Raw genomic sequence first — 24,455 nt, forward strand, 5'->3', positions numbered from 1 at the left:
GGATCTGCAGTTTTCTGGGAGTTTGTTCCAGATATTTGGAGCATAATAACTGAACGCTGCTTTTCCATGTTTAGTTCTGACTCTGGGGACAGAAAGCTGACCAGTCCCTGAAGACCTGAGAGATCTGGATGGTTCATAATTTAGCAGTAGGTCAGAAATGTATTTTGGGCCTAAACCATTCAAAGCTTTATAAACCAGCAGCAGTATTTTGAAATCTATTCTTTGACACACAGGAAGCCAGTGTAAAGACTTCAGAACAGGAGTGATGTGATCCACTTTCTTAGTGTTAGTGAGGACTCGAGCAGCAGCGTTCTGAATTAGCTGCAGCTTTCTAATATATTTTTTTGTGAGACCTGTGAAGACACCATTGCAGTAGTCCAGTCTAATGAAGATAAAAGCATGGACACGTTTTTCCAAATCCTGCTGTGACATTAGTCTTTTAATCCTAGATATATTCTTTAGGTGATAGTAGCCTGATTTAGTAACTGTTTTAATGTGACTGTTGAAACTCAGGTCAGAGTCCATGACAAAACCTAGATTTCTGGCTTTATCTGTTGTTTTGAACATGGCAGACTGAAGCTCAGCGCTAACTTTTATACGTTCTGCCTTGGCTCCAAAAACCATTACCTCAGTTTTATCTTTGTTTAATTGGAGAAAGTTTTGACACATCCAGTCATTGATTTGTTCAATGCACTTACTCAGTGTTTGAATTGGAGCATAGTCTCCTGGTGAAATTGTTATGTAAATTTGTGTGTCATCCGCAGCTATGGTAACTTATTTTGTTGTTTTTCATTATCTGAGCCAGTGGTAGCATGTAGATGTTAAAGAGAAGAGGCCCCAAGATTGAGCCTTGAGGTACCCCACATGTCATATTTGTCAACTCAGATGTGTATTTACTGTACCTATAGAAACAAAGTTTTTTCTGTCCTTTAAGTAGGATTCAAACCAATTTAGAACTGTTTCCGAAAGTCCCAACCAGTTTTCTAGTCGGTCGAGTAATATGTTGTGGTCAACAGTGTCAAACGCAGCACTGAGATCTAATAATACTAACACTGAAGTTCTGCCACTGTCTGTGTTTAAGTGAATGTCATTGAAGACCTTTACAAGAGCAGTCTCAGTACTGTGGTTTGGACGAAAGCCTGACTGGAACACATCGAAACAACTATTTAAAGGAGACCTATCATGCTATATTTAAATGATATAGTGTATGACCATACCTATATAAAGGTATATTTATACATTTTATTTTTCAAAATACCAAACGGATCATTTTTTAGCCATGCCTCGTTTCGCTCATTTTCGCTCTATTCCAAGCCTGTCTTTGAAAATTCTGAGCAGCAGCTGACCACGCCCCCCTGCAGAAGAGCGGGGCATGCGCCGGCGAGAGTCACTTTACCATGCTTGCTGTGATTACGTGTGGAATAAACATGTCATCTCAGAGCAATGCATGTGTTCAAGCATATTATGAATTTGATCCAGAGACTGACCCTGAAGCAGCGGAGGTTTTGGTGGAGGTGGAAACATCTCGGTTGCAGCAGGACGTTTCTGAATGGTTAGTTGACAAGCTGTTGTCCCTATTTATTTTACTCTGTTACGATGCTTGCTACTTATTCCGTTCATATGTTGGCTAATTAGCAAGAATGCAATGTGTACAGTTTGTAACTTATAGTTTGTAACGCAAAAACAGCAATACATATTTATAAAGGGAGACATTCATATTTTCAGCATATATACAATGGCCTCATTGCGTTTATTAATAGTTTACAGTCCTTTTCTTCCAACATCGTGCAACAACCGTTGGAAAGTTCAATAACTTAGGGTGATAAAAAGTATAACTCCAACAACACCTCAGTTGTCAGCAATGTGTGTAGTTTCATGTGTTTTTAAAAGCTCAGTTATTGACTTCTTTCTACAGGTGTACATGTGCAAATTGCGCCACGATGCCTTCTGAACCGGAGAATGTGTTCTGCATGGAGATACCACAGGTAACATTTTTGATAGCTTCACTAAGTTGTCTGTTTAGAGAATACATTTTTAACATGTCATTCAATATATCTTTATCACACTAGGTGTCAAGACGGATGCAGGAACTTGAAGACTCTGTTAACTGTATGGTGGACCATCCTGGATTGGAGCCTGTGTGCCTGAATGTGTTCTCCCTGCAGAATGCATTTAATATTTACAGAGCTGAACATGGTGGACTACAGTTGAGGCAAATAGAGCAGTGAGTGGTTTGTTTGTTTTGACTGAAATTGTAAAACGAATGCTAATATTGTTCATGGAAATAAATACTGGTGTATATGGCTTTATGCAATCTTTCATTGTACATGTACTATTTTATATATATATATATATATATATATATATATATATATATATATATATATATATTATTACACAGCAATGGCATAACACACCCAAGTGTACGACAAAAAAAGTCCACACACAACCTTATGCTTTTGAAATCAGAATATTCTTTACCCATCCAAACATAAATAATCACGACACATTTGATATCAACTCTGAACTTTATTGTCAAAATGAACGGTTCTTTGAACCCATAAAAAAAAACTAAATGTACTTGTATTATATATAAATGACACTAAATATATTTTTTAATGATTTCAGGCGTCACAGGTATCTAGCCTACAGAAGCTTTGTGAGCTGGTGCTGGGGCTTCCTTGACGCAGGATCAGAGTGGTGATTCCGGCCTGCGTTGTCCTCAGGATTCACAGAGAGTTTCCTGATCCGCGAAATATCTATGTTGGGTTCAGACAGCAGCCAAATTGAACCGAGTAGCATACCCGGAGATGACCTCCTCCCTGTCAGGTCGCTCATATTGGGAACACAGGTCCTCTGGGATGGGTATCTTCAGAAGCTCCTGTGTGAATGGTGCAGGGTCCACAAAGACTTGGTCGAAGATGAGGTCCATCAAGTTGGCCACGTAGCCTGTGCAATGTTAAAAAAAGCACAACAAAAAATGTGGTTTACATTAGTATATGCATGTACAAAACTGAAAGTTATTTTTTATTTATTTATTTTATATTTGTAAATAGTTGTATAAGAAATATTTTAAACACTTACAGAATGTGGGGTCAGTCTTTACTGGTTTTGCTCTGCATTCTCCCTTCCTGGCCTTTGGGAACTGCAGTTTATACAGAGGCTTTCCAGTGGATGTAGTGGCTTGTGCACGCTCAGCGTTTTCATTGTAGTGCATGGCTGCCAGGTACAGTCTTTCATTTCCGCCATGAGTACAAAAAAAATGTAAATAATAGCAAAGGATGTACAAATTGTCACTAATTAGTAAGTAACTATGGTTTATTTTACCTGCACAACATTCCAAGAAATGGAAACACAACATTCTTTGGAGCAAAGCGCAGGATGACGGCATGGAATGACTCCAAAGATGAAGTCTGGTGGTGTGGGCTGAGTTTGGCCACAGCTTTCAAAATCCTCTTGGTTGAGAGAATTGTCTCCAGCTTGTGAAAGGCCGGCGTTCCTAAGAATTTGAAAATCAAAGTCATATTTGAATTGTCATGCTTTATAGATTGTGTCTGACAACATCCTGTATTCAATAGTTGTCCCTTCCAAATATTTATAGAGGAGTAATGTAATATGGTTTATGAACAACATACCTGCAGCCATCCATTGGTATTGCGCAATGCGCAGTGGATGAAGACACTTGGGGAACAGGGGGTCATCATGAGAGTGGATATCCTGCACGTGGTTCAGGATGGAAGTCCATTTGGCCACTCTCTCAGGCCCGGTGGTGGAGGTTGCTGCAGTCCAGTATATGTGGTTTCTTATACTCTTCACCCACCCTCGAAGTTTTTCGCAGTCCTTCTTTTTTGCAGCCTTCTCCAGTTGCTTAGAAATCCCTAATAAATACATTTAACATGTAGTTAATATACATACAAGTTTACTCAAAATATTATTATACTAATGTGATTGTAGGAAGCCGGGTTTGTGTCTAAATAAAATAATGATTTTATTTACATGGAAATTAATATAAAGAAAAATACCTTTTTCTATGTGCCACACATCAAAGAATTGGGTGATGCTGCTTTCCCTTAGGAATTTCTGAATTTGCAGATGTCTGTCCGTGACAATACAGTCCAGAGTCACACCACGTTCCTTTAACAACTCCAGACTCCTTTTCAGGCCCTCTAACTCCATGTGGTAGCTTCCACCAACCTCATTGCTCTGTTATGACACATACAAATAACCATTGATACACACATTTTAAATATAACGTGCAAACAGTGTTAAAGAAAAAAACATTGATATTTCATTTCACCCCACTTACCTGAACCAACTGGAGGTCAACGACTTTGTTGTTCTTCAGGTCCATCATAGTGTAGCTTCCGAACTTTGCAGAGTGGCCTGTGAAAATATGTTTTACAGTAATTACTTTTCTCTGCGGATGGTGAATTTGTATTTTTGCTTGTAGTGTTTAGCATATGTTTTTCAGGAACCATTAATTGAACAAATCACACATAGTGAAACCCCTTTCTGAAATGTAAAATGTGAATTATATAAAAAATACATACCTGGGGAGTCAGTCCTCATATCACCACCAACTATCACTTTCTCCTCTGCATGGAGCTTCTGTAGCATGCTTTCCTGTGATTTTTGCCAGTAAGAAACAATCGCTGGCTCAATGAACATCCTGGCATGCCTTCGGAAGGTGTTGTATTTGCATAGCTGCATATTCATTGCTTTGAAGACCTAATGGTTGAAAGAAAACCGCAAGAATACATTTTAATCTCAAAGATCACCTGTAGATGTGTCAATGAGGAGAACCTGGAAAGTGCAAATGAGCTGCCATTTTTTTAAACAGGGAAAGAGCTGAACATGTCATTAGGGGTGCTTACTCTACAGTGCCCCTTTCACATCTCTTCTCTTTCTCCACACCACCCTCCCAAAAGATCTTTACATATTAGCATGGGTCGTTACCTAACAGTGCCCTATTCCCACCTTTTCTCACTCTTGTTATTGTTACCTTGTCCTATCTTATTCAACAACAACATTTGCATTTTCAAACATTGGCAAAACAATCTTCTGCAGTTAATTTACCTTTGAAAGTTTGTAGAAAGATGCTCCGTTGACATATGTTGCAACTGATAGCTGCAGGTTTCCAACTGGAGTACTCCCAAGAACAGGCTGGCTATTCCAGTTTCTTGTAAACTGACAATGGGGGCACAGCTGCTGCACTGATATGAATGTACCGATCCTTCTGGTTTGTACATCACACACACGCTTGCACACAGGACATGATTCAAAAAGCTCCATGAGGCAGGTCTCATACACGATGTATGTGTTGATCGTCTGGGGGGGGGTTTTGTTCTTGACCACTAAAACAAAAAAATAGAAGTTAAGATCCATCACACAGATTGTTGCTTTAGAGATCTTTGGTGTTTCCCTATTATCAATGTTTGAATTATATACAGCAAAAAATACAATACATAGACAAACTCACACATAGTGATATTTCAGTAACTTACGACATGGCTGTTGTTTCTGTAGCATTTGTTATGGATTCTGCTGGATCATAAGTTGCATCCTGGCCTTCGGAAAACACCAAAGAAGAGCTTCCCTCAAATGGATCTTCGTATTCCTCTTCAAGATCCACACGGGGCCTCTTTGGTGGTCTCTTTAAGGGGGTGGATGTTAAAAAGGGCACTGGCACTTCCAACGGAAGTGTTTCGACACCAACGCTTCTGCAGGGAATTTTAGCCTGGACAGCTGTAACATAATTGTATTTGACATTAAAAACAAAACAGAAGATAAAACAAAAATATTTTACAACAATTAGAAGCACACAAATTAAAGGCTACATCATCAGAATGTCAAGATGTATCCAAAGAACATTTGAAAAACGTGCTTCTAACCTGTACTTCGATGTGAACCAAGAGTCCTCGAGGATAGCTGTGTACGAACAGTACGGTACTTGGGTGGGTCAGTCTGACATGCAGAATCTGTCATCACAGGTAATCTGCTGGTAGCATGTGAGTTGCTGGCCTGTAAAGAAGAAAACAAAATCATCTCAATCTAGTATTCAGGATGAGAAAATACTATTTGGATAAATATCGTCTGAAATCCCAAAAGATGGGGGCTAAAACTCTCTATTTAGCAAAGCTCTTTGCTTAGCCTTTTCCAATCTGAGTTAGTTTTGAACCGTAACGTGCATGCTGTGTTTCTGACTCAATACAGATGATGTGTTGGAGAGGGGCTGAGCTCAGTAGACTGACTGTAATGAGTGCTAGCCACTAATTAGCCTGTTGCTAGGTAAGGCCTCGTCAACAACAACAGACCAACGGGGCTTTAGTTCTGTTTTACTCATGGTGTGTGTGTCCCCTCACATACATACACACAGTGTTGTATCCTAACACATCCCCATTTATATTCATGTGCGTAAACAAGTAAACATACAAAAGCTTTTACATATAACGCTGGAAAAAACGGCATGTCTCATTAGCGTAGCGTAGCTTAGCTTACAGATCTGATCGTTCTTACAGACTACAATCACAAAAGCTTTTACATATAACGCTGGAAAAAACGGCACTTACCTACAGAAGATTACGTTTGTTATTATAACTTACTCAATATGATTTTAGAGGATACAAAATACTAATAAATAGGAGAATAAATACTTGTGTTATCGGCTAGGGCGTGGCTTTACAGCCTTCACACAGATCGCCATTACGGCAGTATGTCTGAACATGTTTGCAAATGCCTGATAATTAAAATAAAAGACAAAGCAAAGACTGCGGAGCGTACAATATAAAATGTTATAAAAACATATAAACACCCAGTGGCGTTTTTATATGTACAAAAGTGGTGGGGCACACAAAACTTAGATGTCTATATATAAGCTTCTGAGGTTCATGGCTGGTGAGGCTCTGACTCTTCAGGTTTACAAATATTATATTTTGACCTAAATCAAAATATAATATTATTTTCAAAAGCTTTTTTTGTCTGATGCTTCAATTAATTTTAAACAGACAGTTCAACAAAAGGTTACCCAAAAAATGTAATTGTATCATTTAAATATTGAATTGTTCTCTCTTAGTAAGATCCCATTTTCAATAAAATTGCAGTCTTACCTTGACATGAAGATGAAGTCCATTTGCCTATCCTTCTGGACAAAAATCTCTATTACTTTTTTGTAAAAGTCCTCCTTATGTTCTTGTAGTTTCAAAAGTCTATCATAAATCTGATCTAATCAATAGATTTATGATTCGAAAATTATAAAAGTAGGGTAGACATGTGGATATTATCCGGCTGAACAAAACGTGCATTTATCTAACACGTTTGTTTCCCACAGATCTTATTTGGAGCTATTTTCTAAAATCCTATGGAGAAATATCATTGCTTTTTTGTGGAGGGAAGCCATGCGCAGTTTATTTCCGGGTTTTAGGACGCGTCACTGCAACTCTCTCGTCTCCTCTTCACACACCACACTTTTCGCGGCACACGTACTTACAGCCAATCAGCTCTGAATTATGTGAGATGACGTATGGTGGGGATGGCAGCACTATGCCCCTATGGTCATTATTTTTTTGCCACACACATTAAATAGGACAATACTCTGAGCATGCGCAGTGTAGTTTTTACAGTCACCATTGACTTAAACAGGGAGAGGGAGGGGCAGGATCGGGTTTTGTCCCACATGGCTCAAAACAGCTCAATAGGCACACACTGTAGACACTAATTAGAAGAACACAGACTAAAACAGCAATGTACAGACGAATCAGATGATTAAACATGATCTTAAAATATATTTTATATATTTTTTAATTTATTTTTTGCATTTTTTTGTAATCATTACTTTTAATACTTTCTGCTGACACTAGGTGGGGCTGTGCCCCACCTGCCCCTAATGACCAGTCGCCACTGTAAACACCTAACCGATTACTATTTGGGTTTGAGGCGACATTGATACGGCGAAGCTACATGCTACATGCTACATACTACAAGCTAGAGATAGCTTTATCAGGAAAAACACCGCTAAATAAAAACTTACAGCTTCAAAATTGGATGTGTCCTCACTGGCCTGCTCCCGGATGGTTGGTATTGATCCCGGGTTTAGCATTAGCTTGGAGGCATATCCGTGTTGGACTTGAGAGAAGTTCATAAACATGTCCGTGGTAAAATGTTTGGAACACACAAACAAAAATCTGCCGTGGTCTTCTGGCACATGTCCCTTGAAAATGAAGTCTAGCCACAGATTATTTTCTTTTTCCACTGATGGCATTGCATGCAGTCCCCCTTCTCGAGTCTTGCAGCCAACAACAGCACAAAGTTTAACTCGCTTAGACATCCTGGCAAGAGCAGACAAAAACACAGATGTGACTGGAGTTGATTTAGCCTGCCAATAGCCTATATGCGAATGAGAGGTTTGGCAATGCACGTGGCCGTGGCTCATTCCCCTGATAGGTGGAGAGTTGACCAATAAGCGGAGCACGTCTCTTTGTGACATAGGAAAGTGTTGAAATCTGGATCCGTTTTTTTCAGATCCGTTTCAGCCCCTTTTTTTTAGAGATTTGGCAAAGGAGGAAAATAGAGAGGGTTGTGTTTTCTGACACTTGGTGAGTTCCCTGGAACACCGGGGACACATATTCATGTATAAAAGACGTCCAAAGGTGCATTTTGCATGATAGGTCCCCTTTAAATAAAAACACTTTGTTTTGTTTCGATAATTTTCCTTTGCTGTGTGTTGCTGCCGGCCCGTCTCTCCCCCATTCTCATTGAGTATTTTACAAAGAGTGAAACTAACATCGCCCCTCTAGATGTTATGGTGAAACAGTAGATTGCACTCACTGTTGCGAGAGGAGGCCAGCCCAATCTGGCTTCCCTTGGTGAAAAAAAATGGAGGGATTGACCAATCAGATGAGGCTCACGTGATGCCCCTGCCAACCTGTGATTGGTCAGCGCCATGCCAAGGGAAGCCAGAGGCCGCTGGCTTCCTTTGCCTCACAATCCAATCAAATCGCATCAACTTAGTGTTGCAGTGACGACTCAAGGGCGCCGGAAGCGGGGGGGCCAGGGGGCCATTGGCCCCCCCACTTTACGGCCCTGCCCCACATTTTCGCAGCAGCGGATGCCGCGGAACCCTGTACACATCCCGTTTCAATAATTCCCCTCTACTCTAAAGTCGCATCTAAAAAGAACGCCATCTGATCTAGCTGTGTATATTTTGTTATTGTTATATTCAATCTCATTAGCTACAGGCATTTTTGAAGCTTGTAAAGGGAAGAACACAGCTCGCCTCTCACTCGCCACTCTGCTCTTCTACAGCGCCGCTTCCCCTCCCTCCGCTGACATTATGAATGTAAGGCATAGTAATCATAGATAACACCGCAGGGTCCGTTACAGTTTGTTTTCATCTGATTTCAAATAAACAAAGTCTTGGCTTTCAGAATATTAAACTTGTTTCGGCAAATTCAGATGATAAATACAGTTTTGAAGCTTTTAACGGCATAATTACAAGCGGAGAACGGAGTACTTTGACGTCACAGCAAGCATAACAACAGCCGGTGTTTCTCCTGAAAGTTTTACCCGGGAAACAAATGCAAAAATACACAAACACACACACGTGGTATACACGCACACACTCGCGAGCTTCCCCCAGACCAGTAATCCAAACGAAAATATCTTCCCTCCGTACTACTTTGATCATTTGCTCCGCTAATAATCAATCAGATCGATCCAGAGAAGAGGAAACTTTAAGGCCTTTTTCTCAAAATGATGACTCGGTGACAGTCATTATATAATGTGACATATTTTGCTTAATATAGTACAAAAACAATCCTGATATCATTAGAAAGCTAGGAATCTCCTCTTTCCAACAGTGTATACAACTAAAAATGTGTCTTCGGATCAATGCGACTGATTTCAATGGAGCAGGTCACTTTGCATTAGGTAAAATACAGCAGGCAGACATAACAGGAAGAATATGTACATTTTAATCCAATCAAATAGGACATTGTCACACCATTCAAATGTATCCATGTACATTACAACCAATAACAAAGCTTAGATGTGTTTATTTGTTACGTTGTTTACGTTATGTGTTACGTTGTTCAGTGTGTGTCAGCCGTTAACCTAGATAGATAAACTTGCAAACATGTCAGAAGAACCGGCGCATAAGAAAACAAAATACAGTCAAACTAAGCTGAAATTCAACAACTTGAATGTCACATCCCTGACATCCACAACTCCGGAGCCTGGTCCTTCAACCATAGAACCAGCGCAGCCAGATGAACCCCAGCAGCAGCTCTGCGGCCGCAGAGGCTGTCAAAACCGCCGCCGCCGGCATCGTTGAACCGAAACAGGCTGGTTCCGACTGCATGGAGGTTTGTTGTCGGGACATTGTGACGGGCCAATAAAAGCTTATTTGGGCAAAGAGAAGGTACTTCAATGCAGAATGGTACAAAAACAGAGAGTGGTTAATTATTTGCAAAACCACTAAACGAGCCTTCTGTGAAATATGCAGATGTGATGCTGTCAAACGGCTTGTAACTTTCTCCAAATGTGGAGATGACAGCTTTGTAAATACCGAGTTAATAACTGGAACTTTTCACAGAGCTTACTTCAGTCAAACACCAGTCAACATTCAGCTTGTCAAACAAGAGCGTAGCAGGAACAAAGAAGAGATGGAATGAGCAACTGCGCTGTCATATGTGGGCTGGTCTGTATAGTTTAATGTAGGAGTGAGCAGAGGGTTGAGTTGTCCATTCTTGTTCTGTTTTCTCTGACTATCTTCCTCCTGAAGACCCTCTCAGACTTTCATTTGCTCGCGCTACTAAAGAGACACGTTACCATGGAAACCAAACAATGGTGTAGCTGTATTGAAGTCCGAGTGGAAACAGTAACATTTGGTGCGTTATGTTAGAATGAAACAAATCAGATTTAGTCAGAAATCGGGAGAAATATGACACCGGGAGGAAAACGGGAGGAAAACGGGAGTCTCCCGCGAAAATCGTGAGGGTTGGCAAGTAGGCTATGTCACATACACATGCACTTTTTGCCCCCCCCCACTTCTGAAATGAATCCGGCGCCGCTGAGTGACGTGTCCTAAAATCCGGAAGTAAGCTGCGCTCGGTTTCCCTCGACAAAAAAGCAATGGGATTTCTCCATAGGATTTAGGAAAATAGCTCGAAATAAGGTCAGTGGAAAACGAACCTGTTAGATAAATGCAAGTTTTGTTCAGTCGGATAATATCCACATGTCTACCCTACTTTTATAATTTTCGATTCATACATCTAATCGATAGAAGATAGATAGCGTCACTGCACCACTCTCACCGCCGTTAGAAAGTAGCAAGCAACTGAAGCAAGTGCAATTATGGAGGGTGGAGAATTTCATCAAAAATAAATTGTACTAAACTTCCGCTACAGCAGCAACAACAAATACAATCTGATGACAGGCCAATGCCCAAACTGGAGCTGTGTACAGCGAGGAAAAAAGGAGCGAATCGGACGTAAAACGTTAAAGGTCTCCTGATTTAGTTTGTGAATGAATGCTTATTAGAGTTTCGGCTGGAGAGTGCGTGCGGACCTGTCGGTTAGATAACAGGCGTGTGTAAGTCCTGCATCTGATACAAATGTGTGTAAAATGATACCGGGTGCTGTAATCACTCATCTGGTTACGTTATTACATTGACCACCACACCCCCGACCCAAAAGAAAGGACGTATTATTGGCTTCACCTAATTTTTTCCCCACGCCACGCTACTGATTGTACTTTACATTACATGTTACTTGTTAGACGCTTTTATCCAAAGCAACTTACATACTCAATACTGTGGACAATGCCCATAGGAGCAATTTGGGGTGAAGTGTCTTGCCCAGGGACACAACTGACTGCAGTGGGGTTTGAACCTGTGACCCCTTGTCCAAATACCAACGCTCTATCCACTGCAAAGAACTAAGCAATCAGGCGTCCATTTTTGGGTAGCTCTTTCCTGGAGCGTCAGCTTCAGCGTCAGACAGCCGAAGACTGACAAAGACATTGGAGTCCTGCGGGAGGCAAAGAGGAGGCAAATCCTACTCTGATTGAGCTGGTGTCTTATTTCTCTTTTCTTTAGTTTTCTAGCCCCTCATGCTATAATCATGTGTATTTTCTCCATTCCTGTTCATGTGTCTTCTCGCAATTATCACTGGCCCCGTGTATCTCCTAATCGATATAACCGGCCTGCTCTCGTCTATCCCACGTGCTCCACTGAGATCCAACATCTAGTTTCTGGTGGCCTGTGGAATTGCCAGTCAGCTGTTCCTAAGGCTGACTTCATCTCTGGCTACGCCTCCCTGCAGTCTCTGGATTTCCTTGCTCTCACTGAGACCTGGATTACTCCATCCAACACATCCACCCCAGCAGCTCTCCACTGCATATTCCTTCTCCCATACACCCAGACCCACTGGCAGAGGAGGTGGCACTGGTCTCCTGCTCTCTCCCAAATGGAGCTTTTCCCTCTTCAAGCTACCTAACTTCACTCCTTCCACCTTTGAATTCCATGCCGTCACAGTAACCCATCCTATACAGTTAACCATTGTTGTTCTCTACCGTCCACCAGGCGCCTTGGGGGACTTCTTGGAGGAATTAGATAATCTCCTCTCACTCATCCCTGAAACTGGCCCTCCCGCTGTACTTCTCGGAGACTTCAACCTCCAGACGGGGAAGATAGACGAACTAACATCTCTGTTAACCGCCTTTGCTTTCTCACTGTCTCCGTCCCCACCGACTCATAAAGCTGGCAATGTCCTTGATTTCATATTCTCAAGGAACTGCGCTACTTCTAACCTCTCTGTAAACCCTCTCCACACATCCGATCACTTCTTCATTTAATTCTCTCTATCCCTTTCCAAACATAACAAACTAATCTCTTCCCATCCTGCACTTGTCCGCCGTAACCTTCGCTCCCTCTCCCCCTCTACCTTTGCCTCGTCGGTGCTCTCAGCCCTCCCTTCCTCTGATTCGTTCCAACTCCTGCCTCCAAACTCTGCTGCAGAAACTCTCCTCTCTACTTTCTCATCCACTCTGGACTCGCTCCGTCCTCTCACATCTCGGCAGGCTCGTCAGTCCCCTCCTGCTCCCTGGCTAAATGATGCACTGCGTGCTAATAGAACCGTCCTTAGGGCAGCAGAGCGGAAATGGTGGAAATCCAAACACAGTGACGACCTCCTAACCTATCAAGCTCTCCTCTCCTCTTTCTCTGCTTCGATCTCTCAGGCAAAAAGCACTTTCTTTCAAGATAAGATCCAATCTTCCTATTCCAATCCTAAAAAACTATTTTCCATCTTCTCCACCCTCTTGGACCCTCCAAAAGCTCCTCCCCCCTCCTCACTTCTGTCAAGCGACTTTGTTACCCACTTTAAAAAAAAGGTTGATGATATTCGCTCTTCTTTTTCTGACTCACCTTTACTCACCGCTGGGTCACCAGACCCTCCTTCCACCAACACACTTACCTCCTTTTCCCCTCTCTCTCCAAGTGAGGTTCTTACCCTCATTACCTCTGCCCGCCCTACCACCTGTCCTCTGAACCCTATCTCTTCAAACCTCCTTCAGACTATCGCTCCTGATATTCTACTGTTTCTCACCCATTTCATCAACACTTCTCTAACTTCTGGTCACTTTCCAAACAGTCTCAAGGAGGCAAGAGTAAACCCTCTCCTAAAGAAACCCACTCTCAACCCGTCTGATGTTATAAACTACAGGCCTGTCTCTCTCCTCCCGTTCCTGTCTAAATCACTTGAACGCGCTGTCTTTAAACAACTCTCCCGTTATCTCAATCAGAACAACCTTCTGGATCCGCACCAGTCTGGTTTCAAGGCAGGTCACTCCACAGAAACTGCTCTCATTGCTGTCACGGAGGAACTGCACACTGCCAAAACTGCATCCCTCTCCTCTGTCATCATCCTGTTGGACCTGTCTGCTGCATTCGACACGGTGAATCATCAGATCCTCCTTCGCACTCTCCAAAAACTTGGAGTTTCAGGCTCTGCACTTTCCCTCCTCACCTCATACCTGAAAGACCGTACCTACAGGGTGACTTGGAGAGGGTCTGAGTCCGACCCTTGTCAATTAACTACGGGGGTCCCTCAGGGCTCTGTTCTTGGTCCCCTCCTCTTCTCCCTGTACACAAACTCGCTCGGAACAGTCATTAGCCCGCATGGTTTTTCTTACCACTGCTACGCTGATGACACCCAATTAATTCTGTCCTTTCCCCGCTCAGAGACCCAGGTCGTTGCACGCATCTCTGCTTGTCTAGCTGACATCTCTCAGTGGATGTCTGCTCACCACCTCAAGCTCAACCTTGACAAGACTGAGCTGCTCTTCCTCCCGGGAAAAGATTGTCCCACTCTTGACCTAACAATCAACATCGGCACCTCAGTTGTTTCCCCGACTCAGACTGCAAGGAATCTGGGTGTGACCCTAGATAACAACCTGTCCTTCACTGCAAACATCGCTGCTACAACCCGTTGCTGCAGATACACGCTTTACAACATCAGGAAGATACGTCCCCAGCTGACTCAGAAAGCGACTCAGGTTCTGGTCCAGGCTCTCGTCATCTCACGCCTAGACTACTGCAACTCCCTCCTGGCTGGTCTACCTGCATGTGCCATCCGACCTCTGCAGCTCATCCAGAATGCAGCGGCTCGTCTGGTCTTCAACCTTCCTAAATTCTCCCACACCACTCAGCTCCTCCGCTCCCTTCACTGGCTTCCGGTAACTGCTAGAATCCACTTCAAGACACTGGTACTTGCTTACCATGCTGCGAATGGATCTGGCCCTTCCTACATCCAGGACATGGTTAAACCGTACACCCCAGCGCGTGCACTACGCTCTGCATCAGCCAAACGACTCGTTGCGCCCTCGCTGCGAGGGGGACCCAAGTTCCCATCGGCCAAAACACGTGGGTTTGCTGTCCTGGCTCCAAGATGGTGGAATGAGCTCCCCATTGACATCAGGACGGCAGATAGCTTGCACATCTTCCGGCGCAAACTGAAAACTCATCTCTTTCGACTTCGAGCGTTAGAACTATTAACGAAGCACTTTTATACTAATAAAGGACTGGCTTACCTAAAGCCAGTTGAGTAGCACTTGAAATGTTTGGCTCTATGAAACCTGATGTACTTATATGATTCTGTTTTCTTCAAGGTTGTGTCTTCCTGGTCAAATGTACTTATTGTAAGTCGCTTTGGATAAAAGCGTCAACTAAATGCAATGTAATGTAATGTAATGCACCACACGCCTTTACATTAATCATTATTTTGACCATCATGAGATCAAACGGAAATATTAAACACATTTTCTCACAGTCCTCAGTTGGCATTGCCTCTCACAGAAAACAAACAACTGTCAGGGCGGTGCCTGCTCTTTCCCCCCTCACTCCTCTTTCTCTGCAGTCTTTGCTTGTGTTTCAACCATAGAGGTTTCAACCTTTTGTATTATTTTTTAAGACCATGCCATGCCACACCACACATTCCTATTCTCTCTTTTACTAAAATGTTGTAGCAGTAATAAAACACAATGCGCCATCATTTTGCCAGCCTTGTCTCAGACCTTTACATGACCTTTGAAGAAAGAGCATTTTAACTCAATCTGCCTGGAAAGTCATCTCTGATTCAGGTTACCCTGAACACACTGTTCTTTTGCACTTTTAAAGAAAAATCAAGGGTCAGACTGTGCATCACGATGATCCTCTGTGACCCTAACCCTAATTGTTTATTGTATAAGACTTGTTAAATGAACAAGAAGGCATCACAAAGAATGGCATCACCAATTATATTGACTTTATATTACTTTTTCAATGTGTAGTAAAATTGCTTTGAAGTTCTGGCTGACGTTAGCAGTAGCTGTTTAATAAAAAAATTCAAACACATGGTAATACATTTTTGATTGTGTATATTTTTTCATTCAAATCCACAACATAAACCAAGTATGTTAGACTTTACTAGTGATTGAGAGCAGGAAATGAACTGCAGACTTCAAGCTAACTAGAATTTGAATAAACTCTCACATTCGAGACATAAGCAACACTCCGCCTACAACATGAGAAAGGGTGTTGGGATAAGTTGACCCCCCGTCCCCCCCATCCTCTGTTTCTAGGCAACTGCACACATTTGTTGTCATGTGAGTAGTAGTACCAATCCCCTTTCAATCACATTAGTATGCATGAAAAGTGACAGGTGGTGTGACAGGTCACACCTCTCGCTACTTATGTTAATGAGCTAAGTCCCGCCTCCTTTTGTTCGAGGTGGATGTCACACCTAGGTGTGAATTCACACGTAGGTGTGAGATCCTTTGATGTGAGGGGTGACGTGTCATCACACGTAGGTGTGAAATGCCCCCCTGTGTAGTGCCTTTGTAGTCTAGTCCTTTGATGTGAGGTGTTATAGCAGGTAGGTGTGATATAAGCCTCTGATGTTAATCTAGGTGTTGATTAAGACAGACTCTTTGAAGTTATGATGTCTGGCCCCTGCCCCTCAGAGTTGAATAATCTAATTAGCCTTTGGTGTTTGCCCTTTGATGTGAGGTGTTATAACAGGTAGGTGTGACTTCACACTGGTGTGTTATAAGCCTTTGATGTTAATCTAGGTGTCTCTTTGAAGTTATGCGTGAGACTGTCTACCCGCCCCCTCCCAGCCCAGGCCTCTCCCCCCTTTTCTCCACCCCTTCCTGTGGCTATGACGCCAGCAGATAGTGGGGGATGGAATTAGGTGAAAATAGAAATATGCGCAAACTAAATAAAAAGACAGTCATTTCCACTTACCAAGTCACCTTTTTAAAAAAGAAAAATGGCCGAGAGACGCCTCGAATGGGGTTCTTAATCAGCCTGTGCCAACTTACCGCCATACGTCCGGAGCGCCAGTCAAGAAACGAATGCAGCAGCAGTGCGGGGGGGGTTCAGACGCCGAAGATCTGTGCACAAACTTATCTCGTGCCCCTCTTTTGGTCATGTACGCGCGTTCATGTGTGATGGAGGAGGGGCTCTGTGAGGAAGTGGCAGATTTTCCCCCCGGTTTGACTGCAAAAGACTCTCACTTTTTACAGAGGGCTCCGCCTCCCCCTCAACATAACAAGTCCCGCCCTCCTCACCAGACCATTTAAAAGTAAGGGGATGGAAATAGATGAAAAAATAAATACGCTCAAACTAAATAACAAGCCAGTCATTTCCACTCGCCAAGTCACCTTTCAAAAAAGAAAAATGGCCAAGAGACGCCTCGATATGCGTTTAATCAGTGAGACGCCTGTGACAACTTACTGCCATCCGTCCGGAGCGCCAATCAAGAAACAAATGCAGTATCTGGGCCGGGTTCAGACGCCTCCAGCCGAAGAACTTCATGAAGAATGGACTCTGAAAAATGGCGATGTTTGGGGTTATGCATTCAACTATATGGCGAATGAAATGCATTTCTACAATCTGAAGAATGGAGAAACGTATGGACCCCGTAGTGTTAAAGCGACACTGACCTCAACAGATTGGGCTGTGTTAACTCTGGTGTCCTCCAGAGATCTCCACGCAACCACTGTATCGGAAGAAGTAGTGCATCAAGAAACCGGCGTGGAACCAGCGGTGTACAAGATATTTGCAAAGAAAAGCAAAGAAACGCAGACAGCATGCGAGATCAAAGAAGAGTTTGCACCGCTGCCCCTCAAGGTGGAGGAAGAAGAAGGAGATATTTCCCCGCCGCCAGAAGTGAGAAGAGTCCTGACAAGCACCGTCTGGGAAACTAAAAGCGGACCATCGGGGCGATGGTATTACCGCACAAGCCGTATGGTGACGCTGGGGAAGGACCCCTCTGATGATTTTGTTTTGGAGTATTTCAACTCTACATGCGGGGTTTTTCAGACATCCTTGCGGGTGCCTCTGACTGCTTGGCTGAAAATGATTGATGGAAAAGCTACAATGCTTAAAGAACTTTTTAAACAGAGTCAGACATCGATCGACATTATACTGGTGAAAAAGACTCTCACTTTTGCAGAGGACTCCGCCTCCCAATCAACATAACAAGTCACAGCCTCCTCACCAGATCATTTAAAACTAAGGACCCCTCAAAGAAAAGCATTGTGTTTTCTACCTATGTAAAAAGAGCGTCGGGGTTGTCTTACGAAAATGTGTTATCTCTGTATCAAGATGATGTGTTTAAAAATGAATTTTGTGAAAAATACCAACTGTGTGAGAGACGTCATAAAGACACTCATTTTAACCACAGTGTTTGTTCTCTACAAATGTTTTAAGATTGTTACAAAATGTAAAAAATAAAAAGGTCTGGAGACTAAATTAATTCAGGTGACTGTCTTTATTAGGAAAACAAAAATATAATACAAATGGTTTAGGGGGTACATGTAACCATCTTGGACTTAATAGTCTAACAAAATACTTTATCTGAATACATTTTTTCTTTTTAAGCGCACTTTTTGAAATTATTTATTTGTTATTTCAGTGGAACAATCCAGTTTTTGTTAACATCAATGCTTTTTTCTCTTTTCTTGTGTTACTAAGATACTTTTAGACACACTTTGGCATATGCAACACTTGTTAAACAAGGTTTTTTCTTTTCTGATAACCTTACATATTTTAGTTATTTTCTGCTACCAAGATACTTTAAGATACACCTTGATGTACGCAACACTTAACAAAAGGGTATAATATGAAGTACTTGGTAAGGAATGGGTTTTTCTTTAAGGGGTGCAAAACTTTAGAACAAGGTAAAATATTCATTAATTTGTAATGAATTGAGTTTTCTTTCTTTTGATTTTCAACATACTATTTGTACACAATGACTTTTCCATATTTCTGACAAACTATACTTTTTTGACTTTTTCCGTAAAATCTTGACAAACTATTACTTATTCTTAAATGTTGACCTATTGCTGCTTGGTTGGAGATGATAGATGAAAAAGCTACAACGCTTAAAGAACTTTTTTTTTTTTTAAACTCTCAATTCTATAAATGACTCCCCCCATTCAACGCAATAAGCCCCACCCTCCACTCAGAAAATCATCTAAAACGAAGGACCCCACTAAGACGACCGTTGTAAACTAGCCATGGAGCTGAGAAAAACCAAGACTCCCCCCCGCGAGTTGCAGCCAGGAACAGACTCCTGGACTACCATCATCACCACCATTTTGGACACCCGAATCTTGCAATACTACTGCTGCTGATTTTGCTCCTTGGGCCAAAACGTCTCTGTTTATGGACACAGTGAAATCGGTGTTGGTTGATATTGTGGAGAGGGTGATACATCGGTACAGAGAAGAAATATGCAACGGGTGCCGAGTCAGTCACCCCGGCCAGAGGCAACACGATTTTCGGAATGACATGTCCGATTTTTACTTCAGAAACAATTACAACGCGTTGATGAAAAGACTCTGGCTCACCGACTTCATTACTGAGATCGACCAGACTCTTATTGATAAAGACATTTTCACGGATGATTGGAGGATCCAAGGCGCTTCAGAGGCTTTTCTTCACAATCTCAAAAATTGCAGACGCCTCAAGGAGAGACTTGAAAAGATCCATGCCGAGTTGGATGGAGAAGAAGCCTAATAACCAGCAGTTGACTGAAGCCAGGGACTTTTTTTCTTTAAAGTCAAAATAAAAATGGGAAACTACTATGCAAAACGCTCTGTATATATTGATCAGAATGTAGTCAATACCCTTTTAATAGGTGTGGCGATGAGGACGATTGAAAACAGAACGAGTAGTGACCCCTGTGTAAACAGAATGGCTGAAGTTTGTAAACTGGAAGACATTTTGGATATCGTTCGTTCTGGCAGTACTATTCCGGGTCATTGGGAAATGATTGTAAATGAAACATTTAAAGTGGTCCTGGAATCTTCATTTTCCGAAACATTCTGTAACATTATCTCAGAAATTAAGCAAACATCAAAAGTGTATCGTGCTCTCATTGTATGCTCTGTTTGTAGATGTAATGCATCTTTGTGTCGAAAGCAGCATGCACATGAATATTCTGACTGAAGTGAAAAAACTCCATCACGATATTTCCAGTAATATGGGGAATTCTAAGCTGGAGACGGTCCTGGGGATGTTACAATCAGTATAACTATTTGATTTTTGTGTGTGAAAAAATTAAAAAAGTGGTTTTTTTACATTTAAAAACTGTTGTCTTCATTATAGCAAGGGGAGCGTGTCTGATACATGTGTATTACAGTCCTTCTTTTTGTGTTTTTCAGTGTTTTCTGTGTGTCTGTACACACAAAGCACAAATCATTTTAAACAAACCCTGAATCAAATTTAGAGAGGACCATTAAGAGTCAGATGCTTGACGAAATCTACTAATACAAAGTACTTCATTATCTACTTTTCAGCTTTTAAACACAAAAGTGTATCTTTCAGTAACTTTCTCAGAGATTTTAAGCATAAATCTGTCAAATGTTCAAAACAGCCTTGTTTCACTGAAATAGCCTCAAAATCACAAACTGCCATTAAGAGTCAGAATCCTAACGAAATCTACTCAAACATAGTACTTCATGACAGTGGTCAGCTTTTTTAAAAAGAAAAGTGTATCTTTCAGTAACTTTTTGAGAGAATTTAAGCATACATCTGTCAAATGTTCAAAACAGCCTTGTTTCAATGAAATAGCCTCAAAATCACAAACTGCCATTAAGAGTCAGATGCTTGACGAAATCTAATAAAACAGAGTGCTTTCATGGTAGTGGTCAGCTTTTAAACATAAAAGTGTATCTTTCAGTATTTTTTTGAGAGAATTAAGCGTAAATCTGTCAAATGTTCAAAACTGCCTTGTTTCACTGAAATAGCCTCAAAATCACAAACTGCCATTAAGAGTCAGATGCTTTACGAAATCTAATAAAACAGAGTACTTTCTACAGATGACTCCTCCCACTCAACGCAATAAGTCCCACCCCACTCAGCAAATCATATAAAACTAAGGACCCCCACTAAGACGACCGTTGAAAACTAGCCATGAATCTGAGAAAAGCCAAGTCTGATGTAGCCTCCCCTTATTATCGCCAGGATAACGGATACGGGCTTAATGACTGGATGTTACAAAGTAGGGGAGAGGATGTTCCCGAAGAAGAGCTCTCCTCTATATCATATCCATGTAAGGTCTTTAGGACAAAAGAGGACCATGATAACATGACATATGAAGAATATCTTTCTTTAAAAGATGGTATTATAGATAACCTTTATAGAAACAGTATATCTCATACCACTCGCCAAGATCGCAAACGACAATTAGCAGAAAAGAAAAGAAAAAGTAAAGAAAAACAAAAATGAAAAGGAGAAGAAAAATGAAAAGCAAACGCAGAATGCGAATGAAAAGAAAAGGGACCATAGGACGGAAAACCAAAAAGACAAAAAGAAGGAAGGTGAAAAGAAAAAGGAACAAAGTGAAGAAATGTAAACTAGAGGATGCTGATGGTGTTGTAGAGCCATTACCGGATCATAATAATCTTATAGATCATCTACCACTAACCGACTGCTGCGAGTGTGTTGAGCAAATACCAAAAGCAATGGCAGAGCTTTGCTTCAGTATAATGAGAGAAAAAGCGCGATACTATGGAATTGCCCAAATTGGCGAGAGTGCCAGAACATGCATTAAAAGACTGTTGGAGGATCTCTATTCTAGTATCGGTTGTCATTACATCGAAGGATACGCCAAAACGTGTGACGACATAGAAAAAGCTTTTGAAGACAATTATATGGTACCTGTCCTTACAGCTAAACAAATCCTACGCCAGGTATTCAACAGACCACAAGAAGCACAAGAAGCCCCAGAAAGGATTACATTCAGAGCTAATAATGGTGAAACCGAAGAAGAAGCAAAGCAGATTATAATCGTTGCGGATGAAAGGATAGAGAATTTGCATGTGATGTTAATGCATTTATCTGATATAAAAAAATGCTTTCGTATACTTCCAAGAGACCCCTAAACATCTACTTGGGCAATGTGAATTGAACGATAAACCGATCACTGTAAATGAAACGCGGAGAGAAGCAGCAGTGCAAATCGTTAAGTCTATTACCTTGTATGCACTACGACATTAACTTGGTAAAATGTAATATGTTTTTTATGAAAATGTGTTGAATGTTGTGTTTTCAATTAAACAACCATTACAAAATGAAAATGTGTTTTATTTTTTGCTTTCATATATAGTAATAGTATTGTAAACGAAACATTTAAAGTGTATCATGTGCTCTCATTGTATGCTCTGTTTTTAGATGTAGCATACAATGAGAGCACATCTTAGTGGCTTGTGACACGTAATACATTTAAGTGAAACATGTCATGTTAAAAGGCCCCCACCATGTGGGTCTAGTTTCGTTCTTTATCTCAACAGCAGACGACAGGCTGGGAGCAGCTGTGTGGCATCGCTGTGACAGGCAGCCGTGCCAATGAGCTAGTGCCATCCAGACTTAATTCCCCCCTCAACCTACTTTGCAGCTTTGACAAATGCGTCTGTCTTGTGTCATGCTTTTCAGAGGGAGCCCCTGAGTTGTCTTACTCATCAGCCAACCAACAGGGTAGACATTAAGGGTAAAAAGCCACTGGCCCCACCATTGTAACCACTGGCCCGGAGCATTCGTCCAAAAAAAAAATCGACTAATAATGAAGAAAATTAACACATTTCTTGCAATAGTAATTTATGCACTAACTATATTACTACTTTTACTACAACATTTGAACAATCAGTTCTTCCTCATTTTCCTCAATTGTTCATATTTGGTTTATTAAAATAATGATATTGTGGTCATTGTTAAAAAATGTCTGCTATTATTATGAGTATTATTATTTGTATAATGCACTTTCTGCCTTCCTGTCATTAGGAGTTAGAAATGTAATGGCTATAGATTAGATTAGATCCTTCATTATCCTAAACTGCAGGGACATTTCCCGATAGCCAATACCTTTATATTTTCTACTCTTCACTTGCTTATCAGCATAGGTCGGCATTGATGTACAGAGCCGACAGAAGACCTTGTTTATATTGGCCTCATATTGAGAGGTGCAGCCAGTGACGCGTCATAAAACCAGGAAGTAAGCTGCTGGTTCCCTCGACAAAAAGCAATGGGATTTCTCCACAGGGTTTTGGAAAATAGCTGGAAATTTGATAAATGCACGTTTTGTTCAGCCGGATAATCTCCACATGTCTACCCTACTTTTATAATTTTCGAATCATAAATCTAATCGATAGATTATAAAAAGGGTTTTAGGATGCGTCACTGCACCACTAGAAGCCAACTCCTCTTCTTCTCATGCTCCCTGTCACTCTCCTTTAACTCCTCCGGTGACTTTCTTTTATTTGAAGATTGTTTTTTTCCCCCGGCGCTTGGCCGGTTACCGCTGGAATTCAAAACATTTTGGCGAATGGTTAGGTGGCGCGATAGTCTGTAGTGAAGGAGGAGCGCGCTCCCGCTTACGGGAGCCTGCTCGCGCTGCGCTCCGCAGCAAACAGCTGTTTGCTTTTCACCCAACAACGACAAGCGACTCACGCAACGCTATGTTGTAGCGTTAATAAACAAAACAATTTAACAAAATTACTAGTCAAAATACCAATATCACAGGAAACATTTTTTTTTAAACAATATTTTTAGTGGCCCGAGCGGGCAAGTGGAAAGTACGTTATGCTGGCCCGGGGTGTCTAAATAGTGCTTCCGGGCCAGCGGGCCATTTATAATGTCGAGCCCTGATTACACACAAACCAGTCGTGAACACTTTGCAATTTCCAACCCAGCAACAATCCATCTACAGCAAAGTGTTCTCATTCTTGGGGTTATTATTAAACCAAGGATAATTCAGACTTTACTGAAGATTACAGTTTTTGGTGTTTTCAAAATGAATTACTATGATTTTTATTTTTTACAACCTTTTTTGACAAGAGCATCCATCTTTTTAAAACACATGTATCTCTGTAAATGACTGTAAATGATGAGGATGTTTCAGTGGGTAGATATGAATGGTTACAGATATCTCCAATATTTGCTTTTTATCTTTGCAGTTTGACATCATTGCGAAGGTTATACATTTGCAAATGTCATGATGTTGTCCTGATTTCTGCTCAAGATCACACTTACTATGTCAAACATCACAATTATTTGCCTTACAAATATCTGTCTTATTGGTCTCAAACTAAGAAATAATGTTGGTTGTTTCTTCACCTGAAATCATTTTAACATTCAGATGCATATAATTAACAAGTTGTGTGGTAATTAAAAATGGTTTACAGGAAAGACAAATAGGTGGGATGTTTATACCCATCCCTGAAGCCTACAATACAGCAATGATTGGTTCAGAGACGTGTATCATCAGCATCACTAAAACCATAGTAAGTAAGTGAGTAAGTCTTCTTTGGCATCAAACTCTATTTTAGACAGCAATGTCATTTTACCGAAAAAATGCTCACCCTTTAAAACGACAGCATAATTTAGCATCGTTAGTTCTCTAGTTTCGTCAATAGTT

The 24,455-nt window shown here is 41.3% G+C and overlaps 1 protein-coding gene across 1 annotated transcript; it reads right to left on the reverse strand.

Moving 5' to 3' along the window:
• Window positions 1–2,739: 2,739 nt before the first annotated feature.
• On the reverse strand, window positions 2,740–6,013 carry LOC117544257. Its single transcript, XM_034213154.1, has 10 exons — window positions 5,892–6,013; window positions 5,505–5,745; window positions 5,077–5,354; window positions 4,551–4,728; window positions 4,307–4,383; window positions 4,023–4,203; window positions 3,636–3,878; window positions 3,328–3,499; window positions 3,085–3,233; window positions 2,740–2,949 (listed from the first exon to the last, which is right to left on the reverse strand). Exons 2-10 carry the CDS (start codon window positions 5,527–5,529, stop codon window positions 2,771–2,773), a joined length of 1,482 nt encoding a protein of 493 aa, XP_034069045.1. The 5' UTR covers window positions 5,530–5,745; window positions 5,892–6,013; the 3' UTR covers window positions 2,740–2,770.
• Window positions 6,014–24,455: the final 18,442 nt, after the last annotated feature.

This window comes from Gymnodraco acuticeps, unplaced genomic scaffold, assembly GCF_902827175.1.
Source record: "Gymnodraco acuticeps unplaced genomic scaffold, fGymAcu1.1, whole genome shotgun sequence".
NCBI lineage: Eukaryota > Metazoa > Chordata > Actinopteri > Perciformes > Bathydraconidae > Gymnodraco > Gymnodraco acuticeps.

Excerpts from the sequence above, each read along its gene's own strand:
- LOC117544257 (XM_034213154.1), bottom strand. The coding sequence starts at position 5,529 with ATGCTACAGAAACAACAGCCATGTC. Across the intron at positions 4,384-4,550 it reads TATGAGGACTGACTCCCCAG|GCCACTCTGCAAAGTTCGGA; the intron begins GTATGTATTTTT and ends ATATTTTCACAG. Across the intron at positions 3,879-4,022 it reads TGTGTGGCACATAGAAAAAG|GGATTTCTAAGCAACTGGAG; the intron begins GTATTTTTCTTT and ends TGTATTTATTAG.